Here is a 21,548-nt window from a genome sequence, read left to right as displayed (position 1 = left end):
AAACGAAACCAGAACCGACCATGCTCTCATACAATTAAAGCATTGTCACCTATATTTGGATATTTTTAGTGTCGCCTCTTAAACTTCTACAAGAAGCGTTGTTTTCTAATGATGTGGTATAGTTCGCAAAACTTGCCCATTATTATCTAGACACTTTTAGTTATATAAAATGCAGCTTTTCCGCAATCATTTTTCTGGCTCAAAACAACTGTATTGTGTGTTGTACATGTATCGTTTTAGTGGTATTCGCGGTGTTACTTGGGTATAGGGAAATGTAGGCAAGTAGTTTTGGCATATTATGTGTTATTTTACTCAAATAAGATTTCAATTCTTTTGTCAAATAAATACTGTATTTTATCAATAATTACATATATTTTGTACCCTTACCCCAACCCCCCATATTATTTATGTCCTGAATATTAGATATACTAGTAATGCATTTATATCAACCATTAAACTTCTCATTGTAAAGCTTATAATACTGTTTTACATTTCTCGCTCTTATGATCGAGTTAAGTTTTTCAGAAATAATAAACGTTAACTGATAATCTTGACTGATATCTACGAAGCATTGTTAAATGGCGTATAAAGGTATTAATAGATCTTGGGTGCCGCTGAAGTATTTCAGATTATAACACAGCCTGTCAAATCTTTGATGTGCTGCGGTGAGCGTAACGGGACGAAAGGTTAAAGTCTGTAAGCTGACATCACAATCACACTATGATGAAAGAGCATCTTATCGCTGTAAATGGCCTTGGGACCTCTCCCGGCCACCCCAGGCGATATGACACCAACTAAGTGGACACACCTGCCTTTGACCACATTGACCGCTTGAGGCCCACCGTATAGCGCGACAGTTCACCTTTTTAGCGCGACAGTTCACCATAAAAGGTTTTCTTCTGCCCCAATCCGTCATCACCACAGATTATGAGTGAACGTTGTTTTACGATGCATGCGTATATCACGGCGACCTAGAAATAAATCTGTGTCGAATACCTATGGACGGGTCCGGCAATGAACAACGCATACAGCAGACACGTGACCCTATAGTGCACCGGTACTGCAAAGGACATCAGAGTGCATGTGCATGTATTTAGGACAAATTAACCGAGATAGTTTTTTAAGGCACTGATTAACACTACTAAACTATTTGCCGCGGGTTGAAATAAACTTTTTGAAGCGCGTGAAATATGCTTGCCTTGATAGGGATTAGCAAACTGAATGTAACCGTAGGTGAGGTGAGGTGAGGTGAGGTGAGGTGAGGTGAGGTGAGGTGAGGTGAGGTGAAATGGGTTTTAACGTCTCGTCCAAGTTTATTGCACTTATATAGCGACGTGCATGCACCGTGAGTTTTATTGGTGTTACTACAGACATATCACAGTTGTGACAGAGTTCAGTGTATTGAACTACTCCGTGAGTTATATGGATGTTACTACAGATATATCACAGCTGTGACAGAGTTCAGTGTATTGAACTACTCCGTGAGTTATATGGGTGTTACTACAGATATATCACAGCTGTGACAGAGTTCAGTGTATTGAACTACCCCGTGAGTTATATGGATGTTACTACAGATATATCACAGTTGTGACAGAGTTCAGTGTATTGAACTACCCCGTGAGTTATATGGGTGTTACTACAGATATATCACAGCTGTGACAGAGTTCAGTGTATTGAACTACCCCGTGAGTTATATGGGTGTTACTATATACATCACAGCTGGGACATATATTGTGTATAATATTATAAGAATTACCCAGTTATATTATTTTAATCTATTATGAATTATCCAGTGTTTAATATGATTTATCATAATAGAATGGGGAGATGGTACCCTAATGAGCAGAGTGAGTGGGTCTGACGCGGCTGTTATTCAGCTATATATCCCGGCAATATCACGGCTGGTGGACACCCAACTTCCCTGGTCAAGAGTGTTAACTGACTTTAAAAGTCCAGTTTCCACCCTTGCCGAACTTAGCTGGAATTCCTGGGCTCGATCGTAGCGCCACCAGTGGTTATGTCCCTTCTAAGCCTGTCCTATGGACCAATCAGATTCCATCACTTGCATTTGTTTCAAACAAAACGGTGGCGCCCAGTCAAGACGATCTGATCGATAATCAAGATCTATATTGTCATAAAACGGGTCTTACATCGCGAAGTGCATCAAATCACGTGAGCACCTTGATAAAAAACATGAAAAGGTTTGGAAAATAATCTTTTGACAACGACCTGGCGGTGCACATGCTTTGCAAATCCTGCAATCGACCGAAATCTGCGCGACAGTTTACGAACCAGATTTCTATTTCGTTGCGCGATTTTGATTGGACTATGCATAAACTCGTAAGTCCAGTAAAAATGTAACTCCATAATACCAGCCTAGTTCGGCAAGGGTGGAAACTGGACTTTTATAGTCAGTTAACTCTCTTGCCACGGGAAGATGGTGGACACCAGGGATGGGTGGATAGCAAAGGCGGATGACTACAAATTCGTTATCACTTTAAAATGTATTTGTTTTTGCACACCGTACAAAGCATTTTTTTAAATTGCTGAAATATTAAATAACGTTTCAGGGACAACACCCACGACAACTGAGAATCCGGACCGTGCCGGACTATTCCTGCCGGACAATACAACAAACAGTCCACGAGATGGGGCAATTAGTCAGATTGCTGCACCCACGAGAAGATGTAATGCACACACTATCGACAACCCATTTCCTAATGCACGGGAAATAACACTCCAACATTCGATCATTGTCTTTACAGCTTCACCCCTGTTGCCCTGCCTCACACCGGGATAATTGCCCGTCGGCTGAACTGATCAGACAGGGATTGGGGCACTGTATCTTTCTGTTCAAACAGGATGGGGGTGGGGGCTGCATCTCTCGGTTCAGACAGGGTGGGGGTACGGGACTGTATCTCTGTGTTCAGACAGGGTGAGGGTGGGGCACTGTATCTCTCGATTCAGACAGGTTGGGGTAGGGGACTGTATCTCTGTGTTCAGACAGGATCGGGTACGGGCCTGTATCTCTCTGTTCAGACAGGAAGGGGCACTGTACATTTTCTCTGTTCAGACAGGGTGGGGGTACGGGACTGTATCTCTCTGTTCAGACAGGGTGGGGAAGGGGACTGTATCTCTCGGTTCAGACAGGTTGGGGCACCGTATCTCTGTGTTCAGACATGGTGAGGGTAGGGGACTGTATCTCTCTGTTCTTACAGGGTGGGGGTAGGGGGACTGTATCTCTCTGTTCTTACAGGGTGGGGGTACGGGACTGTATCTCTCTGTTCAGACAGGTTGGGATGGGGGACTGTATCTCTCGGTTCAGACAGGGTGGGGTGGGGGACTGTATCTCTGTGTTCAGACAGGATCGGGTACGGGACTGTATCTCTCTGTTCAGACAGGAAGGGACACTGTACATTTTCTCTGTTCAGACAGGGTGGGGGTATGGGACTGTATCTCTTTGTTCAGACAGGGTGGGGAAGGGGACTGTATCTCTCTGTTCAGACAGGTTGGGGCACCTTATCTCTGTGTTCAGACATGGTGGGGGTAGGGGACTGTATCTCTCTGTTCAGACAGGATGGGGTACGGGACTGTATCTCTCTGTTCAGACAGGGTATGTGACTGTATCTCTCTGTTCAGACAGGAAGGGGCACTGTACATTTTCTCTGTTCAGACAGGGTGGGGGTACGGGACTGTATCTCTCTGTTCAGACAGGGTATGACTGTATCTCTCTGTTCAGACAGGAAGTGGTACTGTACATTTTCTCTGTTCAGACAGGGTGGGGGTAGGGGACTGTATCTCTCTGTTCAGACAGGGTGAGGGCGGGGCACTGTATCTCTCTGTTCAGACAGGAAGTGGTACTGTACATTTTCTCTGTTCAGACAGGGTGAGGGTGGGGCACTGTATCTCTCGGTTCAGACAGGGTATGTGACTGTATCTCTCTGTTCAGACAGGAAGGGGCACTGTACATTTTCTCTGTTCAGACAGGCTGGGGGTATGTGACTGTATCTCTCTGTTCAGACAGGGTGGGGGTAGGGGACTGTATCTCTCTGTTCAGACAGGGTATGTGACTGTATCTCTCTGTTCAGACAGGAAGGGGCACTGTACATTTTCTCTGTTCAGACAGGGAAGGGTGGGAGATTCCATCACTCTGTTCCGACAGGGTGGTTGGTTACTGTATCTCTCTGTTCCGACTCTAGGGGGCACGGGGCGGGGGTGGGGAGTTGGGGTGACTATTGGTTTGGAAATCACTATTGCGATAACTATTGATATTGAAAAAAACTATTGTGATAACTATTGATATTGCAAGCAACTATTGCAATAAATATCGATAGTTTTCAGTGTATCATTTTAGAGTTGAATTAAAAATTGGAACTGAGGTTTACTTTGAATGTGATAACCATAACAACAAATAAAAAGTAAAGTTTTAGATATGACTGATTTGTTTTTTCTTTACCCTAATAATTTAAGAAAAAGGAACTTCCACATTACCATGTGTAAATTACTACCACTCATGATCAAAAGAAAAACAAATTTGAACAGCAGTGCATGTATTTTATTGATATGGTAAATCCAATCGAAACTATCGATATTCCTAACTGAAATCGATACTATTGATCGGGAACTGATTTAACAATCGTTTATTGACTCTAAGTGCTTACAAATAGCAATATATCGATATTTCGATTTATCGTGACACCCCTAGTTGGGGGGGGGGGGGTGGGGGGGGGGGGGGGGGGGGGCATATCTATTCAGCTCAGTTCTGAAGTTTCACGGTGAACTAAAATACCCATACTGTGCTTTTACACTCTGAACGGCGTGGCCAGCAAACACGTCACTTGGGGTCTGTAGCAGACATATTCGCGGACACGAAAGTCAGGTCCGCTAGTACAAATGTAAAATGATTGTTTTTACACCCCCAAGAGTAGACTGGACTAAGTCTTTCTGAAAGAAAACATCACGTCTACGACGCATGAAACAAAACACAGGAGTGTCAAATGCACAAGAGCGCCTGTTTTAACACTGGGACTCCTATAAAGCGTGCTGTGTGGTTTCGCTTGAGCGTTCATTTTGTAAAATCAATGACATATTTATTATAAAATAGAGACTGGTTCAGTCTACAAAAGGTGATCTGTTTGTTTTTGTCGAGGATTTTGTTTTATTTCCACTTCATGCTTACGGCCTGCTGCCCATGCCCCTAGGGTCCACCCCTCGGGCTCATCAAACACTTCTGACGTGAAGTGTTGGAGTATGAATATTTATAAGCGTCTATCGTAGATGTTCACACACGGAGAAGTAGGGAAATCAACTCGCGTGGGACACGCCCGGGAGATCCTGTTTAATCACAAACAGGCCTAGGTTCCGCCAGTGCAGGTTTCAACACAATGGAACTTTGTATCTAACCAGTCATTGTTTCATCCCATTTGACATCTGAGTATAGATAACAAGCCGATGACGTCATGGCTGTTGAACAACGCGCACACCCAGCAGCGCCAGGAGACTCGACCCTGCTTGTGCAGGCTCTTCGAAAGCAATGATTATGTCGTTTTTGGCAATGTTATGTTGCCAATCCCAGCAATAAATCTGTTTTGGGAAAACATTCCCGAAATATGTGCATAATTTGTCAAGATGTTTCATAATTGTGCGATTTAACTCCCAACACAGGCCTTGGCCCTGTTTCACAAATAGATGTTAGGGCTACGACTGTCGCAAGTCAGTATTAAAGAATGGGAATTACGATCTAAAATTGCTTTGTGGAACGGGTCCCTGGGCATCGTTATAAGCATAGATGTCAATGCAAGCAGGAAACATCTGTAGGAAGCACAACGCTCAGGAAATGACACCTGTTATATATAGTACAGTGATGGTGAGTAGGCGTGCTTACAAGTCGCAGTGATGACTAGACCAGCTTAATTAATCACGGCGGCCAGAAAGCAATCGAGGTCCAGACGAACCAGTGGTTGACAGCATGAGTGACCACCCCTGGGTTACAGTGACAGAATAGAACACAAGTGATGGGAAAAAGGGACCTTGCCCCACCACATCCTCAGTTTGGTCCACATTTTTGTTTGTTTGTTTGTTGTTTAACGCCACACTCAGCAATGTTCCAGCTATATGACGGCGGTCTGTAAATAATCGAGTCTGGACCAGACAATCCAGTGACTCACATCATGAGCATCGATCAACGCAATTGGGATACGATGACAAGCATCAACCAAGTCAGCGACCCTGACCACCCGATCCCGTTAGCCGCCTCTAACGACAAGGGGCGGTCGGGTAGCCTAGTGGTTAAAGCGTTTGCTTGTCACGCCGAAGACCCGGGTTCGATTCTCGACATGGGTACATTGTGTGAAGCCCATTTCTGGTGTCCCCCGCCGTGATATTGCTGGAATATTGCTAAAAGCGGCGTAAAACCAAACTCACTCACTGACTCTAACGACAAGCATAGTCGCATTTTACGGCATAGTCCACACTGACTACAAGCAATGGATAATCCCACTGGGGTGTAACCTGGGTGAATGGAAATTTGATTACAAACATATTTCATCTATTCAATTTCCTTAAAAACGTCACAGAAAATGTCAAAAAAATGCTCAAACAAAACCTTCATTTATGAATGTTATCGACCAGACTTATCAATACTTATGACATTCGAAGACCATGTTTCGATACTCTCCTTGGTATCATGACTTTGCTTTAGGCTGTTGGTTAAAAGAAGAGACGACATTGCGGCTGTTTGTAGTCACGGAGGAGGACCGTAGTTAACTCAAACCGGTGGAGATGACGATGGCATGGAGCGGACACACCCAGATATATACCTTCCCCAAGCAGCGTTTACTTCCCTTTTGTCATGACGGCAGTGCCTGGTAAACTGCTGTCAGCTTTTGTGAATGCTGTTTGTTTGTTTGTTTGTTTGTTGTTTAACGCCGCACTCAGCAATATCCCAACTATATGACGGCGGTCTGTATATAATCGAGTCTGGACCAGACAATGCCGTGAATAAAATCATGAGCATCGATCAAAGTAACTGGGATACGATGACATGCATCAATCAGGTGAGCTAGCTTGACCACCCGATCCCGTTAGTTGCTTTTTACGGCAAGCATGGGTTGCTGAAGACACATTCTAACCAGGATCTTCAAGTGTGTTTGTTTACGCCGGCTTGATGGATTTGTATGTATATGTCAAGTCCATGATGATCATTCGTTCTTTCAAGCATTATAAGTTACATATAACTGCATCGTATATTGTCGTGTAAAATCCACAGTATGTTTTTTAATGTGCGTCCTTGTCAATAATCCTACTGTCGAACTAAACTAAAAGTGTAGAAAAGAAGTGGTCATTAAAGTGATGTCGAAAAATGCTTTTCTGGTTTCATTTAATAAATACGAATCATAGGGCTGAGAAAATAGCATGTATTAATTAACGAACATCATCCGTACCGTCACTCCGATTAGCCTTAAAAGGTACTTTAACAGGTAAAATAATGATAAACTTGGAAATTATCCGTGTGTTGTCATGCATGTATGCAACTGCTTACAGCCTGAGGTAATTACCCAACACCTGCCCCGAGGTGATGACACCACAGGGGGCCCTACATTCTCACAGGTGCAAATGTCACCTGTGTTGGTCTCAAAATATTGCTGTTATTGTACCTTACTGAAATATGGGTTGACGGGGTAGCGATAAAGATATGTACTGCATTATAATTGGTTAAATAGTTAAAAGCTGTGAAACGGGACGAGTATTGGAGGGTTGGGTTTTTGAAGGAAGAAGTATTTGCTGTTCTACAGATGATTTCTTAAGCCAGCGTCTGACTCAGGTGATGACGTATCTGAATCTGTACAATCCGTACATCTGTACTATCACCCAATGGTATGGTAACTCGGTTTGTTTTGTTGTTTGACGCCAAACTCAGCAATATTCCAGCTATATGACGGCGGTCTGCAAATAATCGAGTCTGGACCAGACAATCCAGTGATTGACACCATGAGCATCGATTCACGCATTTGGGATCGATGACGTGCATCAACCAAGTCAGAGAGCCTGACCACCCGATCGGATTAGTCGCCTCTTACAAGCAAAGTCGCCTTTTACGGCAAGCATAATCGCCTCTTACGGCAAGCATGGCTTGGTTCCATGTAAACAAAGATGAATTAGGAATTGAATATGGAGCACGAGGTTTCAGTGTTACATGTAAAGTGTTTAGCACTACAGGTAACATAGCTCCACACTAAAAACGTTTGTCATAAATGTGTTTATCAGATATCAGATGTATTTTCTAAGACACCTCAAATTTCAACCTCTAAGGTAGACATTTCGCTACAATGAAAGGGAGACATTTTATAGATTCAAAAACAGTGCTAAGATCAGTGTACAGGGCAGAACACTGAGAAACCACACAGTACAGGGCTTGCATAGTCACATGACATTATACTACTCAAAAGAAGTTAAGGAATGTGTACTTAGTTAATCTGTCATACCTTGACAAATCAACTGTAGTCATATGAAAGAATTGAGTGGTCCCTAACTTCTTTTGAGTAGTATATGTGGATATACTCGATTTTTCAAAGTCATAAGTTGCTTTTGAAGCTGCTTTTATCAATATTTCGGCTATATTACCATGAGGGACCCCTGGCAATGGTTGTACAATCTTGTCAGCAGCTATATGAATTTGACATGCAAAATCTGGAGAAATCCAGGATTTGAACCAACAAACAGCAGATCCTGACAGTTAATAAGGGATGCAACTCTGCCCTGTCCCACTCAAAGTGACAGATGGACCTGCTTTAACAGTATTTCAGCTAAATCGCATGTCATTGCTTGATGACAGAAGAAAGCCTGAAGTGATGCAGGTCTTAGACATTTACAAGTTTGGTGAAACCAAACGCACAGGTATGGTGCTGACAAACCAGAAACATCCTCAGGGCAGTGAGTGAGTATTGTATTACTTTGCTTTTAGCAATATCCCTTCAATATCACGATTGGGAACACCAGGTATGGGCTTCACACATTGTACCCATGTTGGGAATTGAGCCTGTGTCTTCCGCATGACGATGGAACGCTTTAACCACTAGGCTACCCCCACCGCCCCAGGATGATGGAGAGTGGGTGTGAGTTGGGTATAAAGGATCAACACCGCTTTGAACAGTATTCCAGTTATATTACGGCATGTCAGCTTAATAGGGGAGGAAAGCCCAAGTGATGCAGGTCTCTGACGTTGACTGCTTTGGCAAAACTCACAAACACAGGTATGGTGCTGACAAACCTAGAAACATAACAGGGCAGGATTCTAACCCATGATCATAGGTTTGTGGCATGCATGTGCAACTGCACAACGAAATTATGGCTCCCAAGACAATTGGGTGACCTGTGCCCCCAGACTGTCGGAGACACTATTATATTACTGCTGACAAATGGCCATGCTACCTGCCCCTACTGAGTAGTACACACACCAAGCTCCTTCCCAGCGCGTGACACCTTCGTTACAATCTCGGTAACATCGCTGCCACCAGTGTGGGCGCTGCCATTACAAAAAATTTGAAATTTGCCCTCTAACCCCATATTAGTAACGTTTATACTATTGTTTATGTCTTTGGGAATGCCATCATGTTTCATTTTGAAAAGGTTTACGACTGACCATGTTTTCCAGATGAATTTACTTTGTTGTTTTAGTAATCAGATCGGTTCAAGATTGCAGACTAATGGAAAATCAACCAACTTCTCCCTTACATTTTTACTATACCAATTAAAGATGATACTTTTAATGAAATAGAAATTCAAATTGACAAACAAAGTAATTTATCAGTGGTAAGTGTTTTCGGCGTCACGACAGTCGTCACTTGTTTGTAAACATAACAGTCGTTCGGTTGCGAGTTCAACTCCAAGCATGCCTATCACAGTGGGGAGTTTTGACTGGTAGCATAGAGAGCTCCCCAAACGGACTATCGCTGTGAGGAGCTTGTACACACACAACAGGACCAGACCAGACAGTGACAAGGTTTATTCATACAACACAGCTGTCAGACATCAGCTGGACATGAACTGTTAACAAACATAATCGAACCCGTCTCTTCATAGCACTTAGATATAGTTCACATAAAACTCTGTATCGAATGACCATGCTGCTATGAGATGAAATGTTTTGTAACATTTACTGTGCCATGTTAGAGAGGCAGCTACCAACACAGGAATTGACACCGATACAAAATATCAACAACTCTATCCTATTTTACAGTGTTGTTTTTTTGTGTTTGTGTCAAGTCATGAGTTATACAATCTGCATGATGTACCCAAGATGGAAAGATGTGTACTTGTAGCACACCAGGAACTGAGAACTTGGTCTAGTCGGTGTCCATAGCCTGGGGTCGCACATCGGTCTGCACAACGTCAAACTCGACTTTCTTCACCTCAGTCTTCAACACAGACGACGTACCTCGCTTGTAGCGGTAGGAGCCTTGTCTGCACACAGGAAGTAACAAGATAGTCATAACACAATCACAACATGAAGTGGGTCCCAGGAACTCACAAGATACAGGCAAACAATACAATCACGACATGAATTTGGCCCTGTTCCACAATGCAAGTCTATATTAAAGAATGGGAGTAAGAATAGTCATAGTGCTAAGATCGCTTTGTGAAACCAGATCCTTGTGTTACCCATTGCCCAGTCTGTATTACCCAACGCCCAGTCTGTATTACCCAACGCCCAGTCTCTATTACCCAACACCCAGTCTGCATTACCCACCCCCTAGTCTCTATTACCCAACACCCAGTCTCTATAACCCAACACCCAGTCTCTATTCCCAACCCCCAGTCTGTATTATCCAACACCCAGTCTCTATTACCCAACACCCAGTCTGTATTACCCAACACCCAGTCTCTATAACCCAACACCCAGTCTCTATTCCCAACCCCAAGTCTGCATTACCCACCCCCTAGTCTCTATTACCCAACACCCAGTCTGTTACCCAACACCCAGTCTGCATTACCCACCCCCTAGTCTCTATTACCCAACACCCAGTCTCTATAACCCAACACCCAGTCTGCATTACCCAACACCCAGTCTCTCTTATCCAACACCCAGTCTCTATTACCCAACACCCAGTCTCTATTACCCACCCCCTAGTCTCTATTACCCAACACCCAGTCTGCATTACCCAACACCCAGTCTCTCTTATCCAACACCAAGTCTGCATTACCCAACACCCAGTCTCTATTACCCACCCCCTAGTCTCTATTACCCAACACCCAGTCTGCATAACCCAACACCCAGTCTGCATAACCCAACACACAGTCTGCATTACCCAGTCTCTATTACCCAACACCCAGTCTTCATTACCTGACTCCCTTGAGGTTGGCCTGGTCGAATGGCCGAATGTACTCCGTCTTGTCCTTGGTGATGACACACACGTCAATGTTGCTGCCAGAGCCAAGGTCGTTGAAGATGCCTCCAGCAATGGCATCTCGCACCAACTGCATGGCATCCTCACGCTGTCAACACAGGACACACAAGTGATTCCATGCAATCCATGCCATTGTAATCAGCCACAGCACAGAGTCTGACTACCCAATTTACTCCAGGAATCTTTATTGTGGGTCAGGTCACAAACACATTTTAAGTCAAGATGTTCACAATCAAACATTATCAACACAGAGTGCTGTGTGGCATCAGAACCTTATCTAAGTAACACAAGGGAGATAACTTTTTCTGGGAGCAAATCAGGGGTTATCCTTGGTATGAAGTAGCATATTTGTACAAATCTTACACGTTCTAGGTTGTCCTTAAAACCTGTAAACTTTTCAAATCCTGTTCTTATATCACAATGTATTCTATTGATATAACTTACGAAGTCGTGTCTGATTAATATACTCACAGACATATCTGCTTTAAAGCGATCTTCAAAAACTGCCATGGCGGCAAGGGAGCCTGACCCTGTAACACATCAAAGAGACAGACACATGGGATGCATGCACAGAAATCAACAAGTCAGTGAGAGCATTGGGCTTATTACAACTGTGAACAATATTTCAGCCACAATATGACTTCAGCCCAAAGAGATGTAGGTGTCAGACATGTAGTACTTTGGTGAAACACAAGAACCGTGCTGACATTCAAGGATTACTGGCACACTAGGCATTCCAACCAACAATTACTTGATTCTAGCACGTCAAAGGGACATAAGTGTGCACAGCATATTGTGGCTCCTTAGATGACTATGCCCAACAAACACATCAGATACTCCACACATATTGTTGGTGTGGTTAACTTAATGCAAATGTTTGTTTGTTTGTTGTTTAACGCTGCACTCAGCAATATTCCAGCTATATGACGGTGGTCTGTAAATAATCGAGTCTGGACAAGACAATCCAATGATTGATATCATGAGCATCGATCCACGGAATTGGGATATGATGACATGTATCAACCAAGTCAGTGAGCCTGACCAACTGATCCCGTTAGTCGCCTCTTGAGACAAGCATAGTCGCCAATTACGGCAAGCATGGGTTGCTGAAGACCGATTCTACCCTGGATCTTCATGGGTCTGCATCCAATGTGTGACTGTGAGTAGGTGTTGTGTGAAGCAGGGAGGTACAAAGTCACTTTGTTCATGTCACATTGTCTTCCTTACAGAGGTTAATGTGAAATCTGTCTGACTGGTATGTTGTATGCAGTTGTATCTGAAATCTGTCTGACTGGTATGTTGTATGCAGTTGTATCTGAAATCTGTCTGACTGGTATGTTGTATGCAGTTGTATCTGAAATCTGTCTGACTGGTATGTTGTATGCGGTTGTATCTGAAATCTGTCTGACTGGTATGTTGTTTGTGGTTGTATCTGAAATCTGTCTGACTGGTATGTTGTATGCAGTTGTATCTGAAATCTATCTGACTGGTATGTTGTATGCAGTTGTATCTGAAATCTGTCTGACTGGTATGTTGTATGCAGTTGTATCTGAAATCTATCTGACTGGTATGTTGTATGCGGTTGTATCTGAAATCTGTCTGACTGGTATGTTGTATGCAGTTGTATCTGAAATCTGTCTGACTGGTATGTTGTATGCAGTTGTATCTGAAATCTGTCTGACTGGTATGTTGTATGCAGTTGTATCTGAAATCTGTCTGACTGGTATGTTGTATGCGGTTGTATCTGAAATCTGTCTGACTGGTATGTTGTATGCGGTTGTATCTGAAATCTATCTGACTGGTATATTGTATGCAGTTGTATCTGAAATCTATCTGACTGGTATGTTGTATGCAGTTGTATCTGAAATCTGTCTGACTGGTATGTTGTGTGGGGATGTATGGAAATATGTCTGACTAGTATGTTGTTTATGGGGTATGTGAAATCCCTCTGACAGCTATGTTGTATGAGGGTGTATGTAAAATCCATTTGACTGGTACGTTGATTGTGGGTGGGTGTGAAATCCGCCTGCATGGCATGTTGTCTGTGGGTGAATGCAGGAACACCTACCCATGGTGACATATGGCAGTTTGTCTGTTGATCCATGGGGCCAGACGCTGTACAGATGGGGGCCGGTAGAGTCCACCCCACCTAGCACCAGGGCGGCGCTGATGTAACCATGGTATCTGCAATCACACAAATCAACAAAACTCTGATGTATAAATATTCACCACTCTACATCTGAGTTAATATTTCTTAAACCAACTGGTGAGCACTTCCTAGAATAAGCATGTGAAAGTTGGTTTATACTGAATGTCATCAACAATATTGCAGTTATATCACAGAAAGCTGTAATTTGTGTAAAGCAATGGTTCATAGCATGCAGATAGCGCTGTCAGGGTACATTTGACAATGGCTTATGGAGATCCTGAAGATCAATGGCTACTGGAAATCTGTTCTGCCCAGGAATCCCCACAAATCCCATGATGGGTTAATGGAGAACCCGAGCAGCAAGGGTATAGGGAATCTTTTCTGCCCAGGAATCCCCACATATCCCATGATGGGTTAATGAAGAACCCGAGCAGCAAGGGTATAGGGAATCTATTCTGCCCAGGAATCCCTACATATCCCATGATGGGTTAATGAAGAACCCGAGCAGCAAGGGTATAGGGGATCTATTCTGCCCAGGAATCCCCACATATCCCATGATGGGTTAATGAAGAACCCGAGCAGCAAGGGTATAAGGGATCTATTCTGCCCAGGAATCCCCACATATCCCATGATGGGTTAATGAAGAACCCGAGCAGCAAGGGTATAAGGGATCTATTCTGCCCAGGAATCCCCACATATCCCATGATGGGTTAATGAAGAACCCAAGCAGCAAGGGTATAAGGGATCTATTCTGCCCAGGAATCCCTACAAATCCCATGATGGGTTAATGAAGAACCCGAGCAGCAAGGGTATAGGGGATCTATTCTGCCCAGGAATCCCCACATACAGGTGACATATCCCATGATGGGTTAATGAAGAACCCGAACAGCAAGGGTATAGGGGATCTATTCTGCCCAGGAATCCCTACAAATCCCATAATGGGTTCATGAAGAACCTGAGCAGCAATGGGTATTGGGGATCTATTCTGCCAAGGAATCCCCACAAATCCCATGTTGGATACATGAAGAACTTGAGCAGCAATGCGTATAGGGAATCCCTACAAATCCCATAATGGGTTCATGAAGAACCTGAGCAGCAATGGGTATTGGGGATCTATTCTGCCAAGGAATCCCCACAAAACCCATGCTGGATACATGAAGAACTTGAGCAGCAATGGGTATAGGGGATCTATTCTGCCCTGGAATCTCAAAGAGTATCTGAGTTTAGACTTGAGCTAGGAGCATCACCTGAAAAGCATCTGTTTGAGCAGTCTGTTGGCTGTACACACGCGTGGCTTGCGGCCTGTGTTGAGTCGGTGCAGCTCCAGCTGGGACGAGATCATCTGAGTCGTCATCTCTGTGTCAGCTGCCGTTCCTGCACCACAGCAGCTGAGCAACAACAAACACATCAGATACAGAACTACACCTGGCCAAGCAACAAATACATTAGTTATAGTACTACACCATGGCCAAGCAACAAAGACATCAGTTTCAGTACTATACACCTGGCCCAGCAACAAATACATTAGTTACAGTACTTCACCTGGCCCAGCAACAAAGACATCAGTTACAGTACTTCACCTTGCCCAGCAACAAAGACATCAGTTACAGTACTTCACCTTGCCCAGCAATAAAGACATCAGTTACAGTACTACACCTTGTACAGCAACAAAGACATCAGTTACAGTACTATACACCTGGCCCAGCAACAAATACATTAGTTACAGTACTTCACCTGGCCCAGCAACAAAGACATCAGTTACAGTACTACACCTTGTACAGCAACAAATACATCAGTTACAGTACTACACCTTGTACAGCAACAAAGACATCAGTTACAGTACTATACACCTGGCCCAGCAACAAATACATTAGTTACAGTACTTCACCTGGCCCAGCAACAAAGACATCAGTTACAGTACTATACACCTGGCCCAGCAACAAATACATTAGTTACAGTACTTCACCTGGCCCAGCAACAAATACATTAGTTACAGTACTACACCTTGTACAGCAACAAAGACATCAGTTACAGTACTTTACACCTGGCCCAGCAACAAATACATTAGTTACAGTACTTCACCTGGCCCAGCAACAAATACATTAGTTACAGTACTTCACCTTGTACAGCAACAAAGACATCAGTTAGAGTACTATACACCTGGCCCAGCAACAAATACATTAGTTACAGTACTACACCTTGTACAGCAACAAAGACATCAGTTTCAGTACTATACACCTGGCCCAGCAACAAATACATTAGTTACAGTACTTCACCTGGCCCAGCAACAAATACATTAGTTACAGTACTTCACCTTGTACAGCAACAAAGACATCAGTTACAGTACTATACACCTGGCCCAGCAACAAAGACATCAGTTACAGTACTACACCTTGTACAGCAACAAAGACATCAGTTTCAGTACTATACACCTGGCCCAGCAACAAATACATCAGTTACAGTACTACACCTTGTACAGCAACAAAGACATCAGTTACAGTACTATACACCTGGCCCAGCAACAAATACATTAGTTACAGTACTTCACCTGGCCCAGCAACAAAGACATCAGTTTCAGTACTATACACCTGGCCCAGCAACAAATACATTAGTTACAGTACTACACCTGGCCCAGCAACAAATACATTAGTTACAGTACTACACCTTGTACAGCAACAAAGACATCAGTTTCAGTACTATACACCTGGCCCAGCAACAAATACATTAGTTACAGTACTTCACCTGGCCCAGCAACAAATACATTAGTTACAGTACTTCACCTTGTACAGCAACAAAGACATCAGTTTCAGTACTATACACCTGGCCCAGCAACAAATACATTAGTTACAGTACTACACCTTGTACAGCAACAAAGACATCAGTTTCAGTACTATACACCTGGCCCAGCAACAAATACATTAGTTACAGTACTTCACCTGGCCCAGCAACAAATACATTAGTTACAGTACTACACCTTGTACAGCAACAAAGACATCAGTTACAGTACTATACACCTGGCCCAGCAACAAATACATTAGTTACAGTACTACACCTTGTACAGCAACAAAGACATCAGTTACAGTACTACACCTTGTACAGCAACAAATACATCAGTTACAGTACTATACACCTGGCCCAGCAACAAAGACATCAGTTACCGTATATCGCTGTGTATAAGGCGAGTTTTTCGTACCTAAAATGAGGGGGCTAAGAAGGGGGGTCGTCTTATACACGGAGTCGAAGATCTCACATTTTTTTTCCACTGGCGATGTCAACCGGCGTCCAATAGCCAGCCCAGCATTTGACAATAAAACTTCGCATTTCGTCCTAAATAACTGTTCAAATAACTATTTCCATACATAAACATGATTTGTATCTCTTTTCCTTGAATAAAGTTTAATAATTTCTGCAAATAAAGTTGAAATGACCCTCTCCTCGATGCAGATTGTCAAACCACCTGACACGGTAAAACAATCAACATCCGTGAGTAGAGAGCCGGAAGTACCGGTAATCATTTGCATATTGCACATGTGACCTAACATGTGATAACCGGTGAAGCTGAATTCAATTCCTGCTGTTTTTACAGTTGTATTAACAAGTGTTGGAGACGGTGTGTACAAGTGATTGTGGAATAAACACGCTGAATGTGGAGCAAAGATAAGCCTAGTTAGTTACAACATAGTTAATTGGCGATTAAATTACTCACCATTGTCTCTTATATGTTATTACTTCATAAATGAATTTTATTTTACGGGCACCAATTTGGTGTCGTACCGTGTAAACACAAAATGGCAACGTGTGCCGGAGTTACACACGCGACCTATCATTGTAGAAAAAAAACAACGCAAGATAAACATATTTTTATTGCATATATAAGGTTTGTGTGCGCACTTGTGATGTGTGCGAAATACGCATCAGTCGGAAAGCGCACATTAAATCTCCAAAGTAACTAACTAACTAATTTGTGATGTCCGTGTGCGAAATACGTTACAGTCGGCAAGAGCACGTTAAATCTTCTACCGGTATATCAGTCAGACTTGTGATGTGTTTCATTCCAGGTCGCCTTATACACGGAGTATAGGATTTTGGGTTGATTTTTAAGGCGTGTACAGGGGGGTCGTCTTATACGTGGGGTCGCCTTATACACAGCGATATACGGTACAGTACTATACACCTCGCCCAGCAACAAAGACATCAGTTACAGTACTTCACCTTGCCCCGCAATAAAGACATCAGTTAGAGTACTATACACCTCGCCCAGCAATAAAGACATCAGTTAGAGTACTATACACCTCGCCCAGCAACAAAGACATCAGTTACAGTACTTCACCTTGCCCAGCAATAAAGACATCAGTTAGAGTACTATACACCTCGCCCAGCAACAAAGACATCAGTTACAGTACTTCACCTTGCCCAGCAATAAAGACATCAGTTAGAGTACTATACACCTCGCCCAGCAACAAAGACATCAGTTACAGTACTTCACCTTGCCCAGCAATAAAGACATCAGTTAGAGTACTATACACCTCGCCCAGCAACAAAGACATCAGTTACAGTACTTCACCTTGCCCAGCAATAAAGACATCAGTTAGAGTACTATACACCTCGCCCAGCAACAAAGACATCAGTTACAGTACTTCACCTTGCCCAGCAATAAAGACATCAGTTAGAGTACTATACACCTCGCCCAGCAATAAAGACATCAGTTACAGTACTTCACCTTGCCCAGCAACAAAGACATCAGTTACAGTACTACATCTGGCATAGCAACAAAGACATCAGTTACAGTACTTCACCTGGCCTAGCAACAAAGACATCAGTTACAGTACTACACTTGGCCCAACAACAAAGACATCAGTTACAGTACTAAACCTGGCCAAGCAACAAAGACATCAGTTACAGTACTACACCTGGCCAAGCAATAAAGACATCAGTTACAGTACTACACCTTGCCCAGCAACAAAGATTTCAGTTACAGTACTACACCTGACCCAGCAACAAAGATATCAGTTACAGTACTACACCAAGGCCCAGCAACAAAGACATCAGTTAAGGTACTACACCTTGCCTAGTAAAAACGACAGTTACAGTACTACACCTTACCTAGCAACAAAGACATTAGTTACAATGCTACACCTTGCCCAGCAACAAAGTTATCAACAGCTATCACTGAGTGATAATCTCCACCGGGACCCAGTTCCAGTACTCACTAAATGTTAGAGGAGATGAAATGTATTTTGGCACAGTTCTTGTCTGCAACCACAGTGTCCTCTGTTGCCCTTGTATCTGCACCCAACACAACGCCATCCTGTAAACAGATAACACACAGGATAACATGAGAGAACACAATTCACACCAGTCTGTGCTGAACACTTTTGAGTCTACAAGCCTGACCTTGGCTTTAGAACACAGGTTGTATTGGCTGAACTTTCTACTAGACAGAGAGACAATTTACAATTGGCACTACTGGCTTTTGACAAGGGAAAAAATATGGATGCAATGCATTCATGAAAGCGTCAGAAGGCAAACATGGTATAGCATAGGTATAATACCTGCATGTACAATTTGCAGGTGTGTGACGTCACTTACCTTGAAGACAACACCACAAATAGTTGTTCCTGTTTTGTAAACCTTGGGAGCCTTGAACCCTTGGTTTTCTAACATCAAGTTCCTGCAAGAAACAGGAACGTCATATTATCTGTTATCAACATGATCAAGGTAATGATGGTTATGTCTATTTTCACGAATGTTTTATTTTCACTTTGTAGGTATATAAAAAGTTTTAAAACATGTTGCTTGCAACTGCACATGTCAGCTTAGTAAGGCAGCAGCAGACACTAACAATTTTAGTCCACTAGTCCTTAGAATGGAAACACATAGAAAAACCCATAAAAATAACAAATTTCTACTGGGCAGTTTGGCAAGGACTATGTGACTAGTGCCAATTTCGGCCTACCTTTAGAATACAGTACCACAAACTTTTCAAACACGTGATCATACCCTATGACGTAATTTGTAGTATTTAGTTGCCAGTCACACCGGCGAAACAATGCCCTGTGACGTCAGGGGTCATCGAGTGTGCATAAGCTCCTCTCAGTGATCTATCATCTCTACACGAAATGTCATTGAATACGCCAAGCGCTGTGGAGAGTTTTGAATATTTGTTAACTGAATATAGCCTGCGGCGGTGCATTTTATAGCAAGCGCTAGTTTACGAAAGCACTTTTATTTTTTATTTATTTTTTATTTCGTTTTTCTCGAAATTCAAGTGGCTAAAAGGGTTATAAATGGGAACTAATATACATATATTATTTTTTCGGTGCATTAATTTTAATTATTATGCACAAGAATGTAGTTTGTTTGGGATATTTAGTGGTGCTGAACACATCCAAATGTCGCCAGTGTTAGGGTAGGTTATCCCGAACTCTATCCTTAACCCTTGGATCCCCTTTACGATCAATCACCCCTTTACGATCATTAGGGTTAGGGGCTAGGTACTCGTTTAGGGGCTATTGAAGATTATATAGCGGCTCCTTATATTCTTCCCACAAAAAACGTTGAGTAAAAATGATGAAATGGTTTTGTGTCGAATATTTTGGCTACTGGAAACTGTCCTGGAACATTCACACAAGCCACTTTCACCGGCTACATTTTTCATTACTGATTCAAAAGCGAACTCACCGTTGTGTCGTCACTAGTCATGCTCATTCCTCCATCGTTCCTTATTATTATCCACATATCCTTACAGTGTTCCCTACCACACTTTTCTGTCACAAAAATCACCCGACGAATTATTAAATACCATATCATTCATGCGCACTCGCGAGTTCGACGTCTGACGCCTAGGCCGTTTTCAGTTCGCGGCATATCGGCTCATTCCTCACCACCCGGTATCTTGTAGATTACGGAATGGGACGAGTGTGCCAAATGCCATCGGGATCATTCGTAAGTGTCTGTAGACTAAAGTCACGAGACACCATGCCTACCCGTAACCTTCGTAAGTGTCCGTCACCTATTCGACCCTTTTCGTTCAGTTCCGTAACGTCATAGGCATAACTAGGTAAATTTGCACTAAGTTTAACAGTGTGGACGTAGCTCAGTCGGTTAGCTGTCAGGCTAACAATCCGAAGGTCGCGGGTTCGCGTCCGACGGATTCTCAATAAAACTGGTTGCTTGTCTTGTGACATGTGACCTACGGCAGAGATCGTTCTCACGAGAAGTTGTGGTACTGTATTCTAAAGGTGCTCCCCAATTTCTAACACAGTAAGGTAGTTGAAAATGACTTTGAGTGTATTACTACACTAATGGCAATTTTTCATGGTGGTCAAAGAATGGGACGTGCAATTTCTTTATTGGTAATTATTGCAATGGTTTTTAAATTGTAATATATTCTTTCACAAGTATTTTAGTAAATGTTGTTTTCAGGGGCTAAAGTTAAGGAAGATACCATATGAAATGAGGTTGTCAAAAGTCATTACTTCTCAATCTCAGAGATATTTTTCAATGATAATGTTTAATTTTCTTTTTGTATCAATATAATAGTCATACCCCTACCCTTAGCCAAACCTAACGATCGGAGAGACGAACCAGAGCACAGAGAAGTGAGAAGTACAACTGGAGCCAATTAGCGCTATGTAGGTGCAACCCATAAACAGCAGTCTTCCGGTCATATCTTTTCGTAGCAAATACTATATATTTATGAAATCAAACCGAATTGTTTACCAAGTCAGAAAAATAGCAAACATAACCGGCTAAAGATGACAATGCAACATGGCTAAAATCTGTCTACTCATGTTCAGATGCTTACTTACAGAACTAAAAGAACAAGAACCGAAGAATACTTTCTTGAGTTAACCCACAAGCTGATAGAATTATAGTACTGCATTACTCATATATATTCTTATATTGTTTCGTTACAAACCTTTTGCAGTTTTCAAAAGAAAACCCTCCTTGGGGCAACTCTGTAGCTAAAGCGGCGGCCATGTTTCTGAAAC

The 21,548-nt window shown here is 42.8% G+C and overlaps 1 protein-coding gene across 1 annotated transcript; it reads right to left on the bottom strand.

Annotated features, from left to right (window-relative positions):
* Positions 1-9,988: 9,988 nt before the first annotated feature.
* On the bottom strand, positions 9,989-21,548 carry LOC139459589 (proteasome subunit beta type-7-like). The gene is made up of 8 exons (XM_071241147.1): positions 21,476-21,548; positions 19,144-19,225; positions 18,765-18,862; positions 14,802-14,942; positions 13,474-13,589; positions 11,877-11,935; positions 11,342-11,493; positions 9,989-10,461 (listed from the first exon to the last, which is right to left on the bottom strand). The coding sequence occupies exons 1-8, from the start codon at positions 21,535-21,537 to the stop codon at positions 10,344-10,346; spliced, it is 828 nt and encodes a 275-aa protein (XP_071097248.1). The 5' UTR covers positions 21,538-21,548; the 3' UTR covers positions 9,989-10,343.

This window comes from Haliotis cracherodii, unplaced genomic scaffold (genome assembly GCF_022045235.1).
Source record: "Haliotis cracherodii isolate W230 unplaced genomic scaffold, xgHalCrac1.p SCAF_13, whole genome shotgun sequence".
Classification (NCBI taxonomy): Eukaryota; Metazoa; Mollusca; class Gastropoda; order Lepetellida; family Haliotidae; genus Haliotis; species Haliotis cracherodii.
This window is presented reverse-complemented; position numbering and strand designations above follow the sequence as displayed.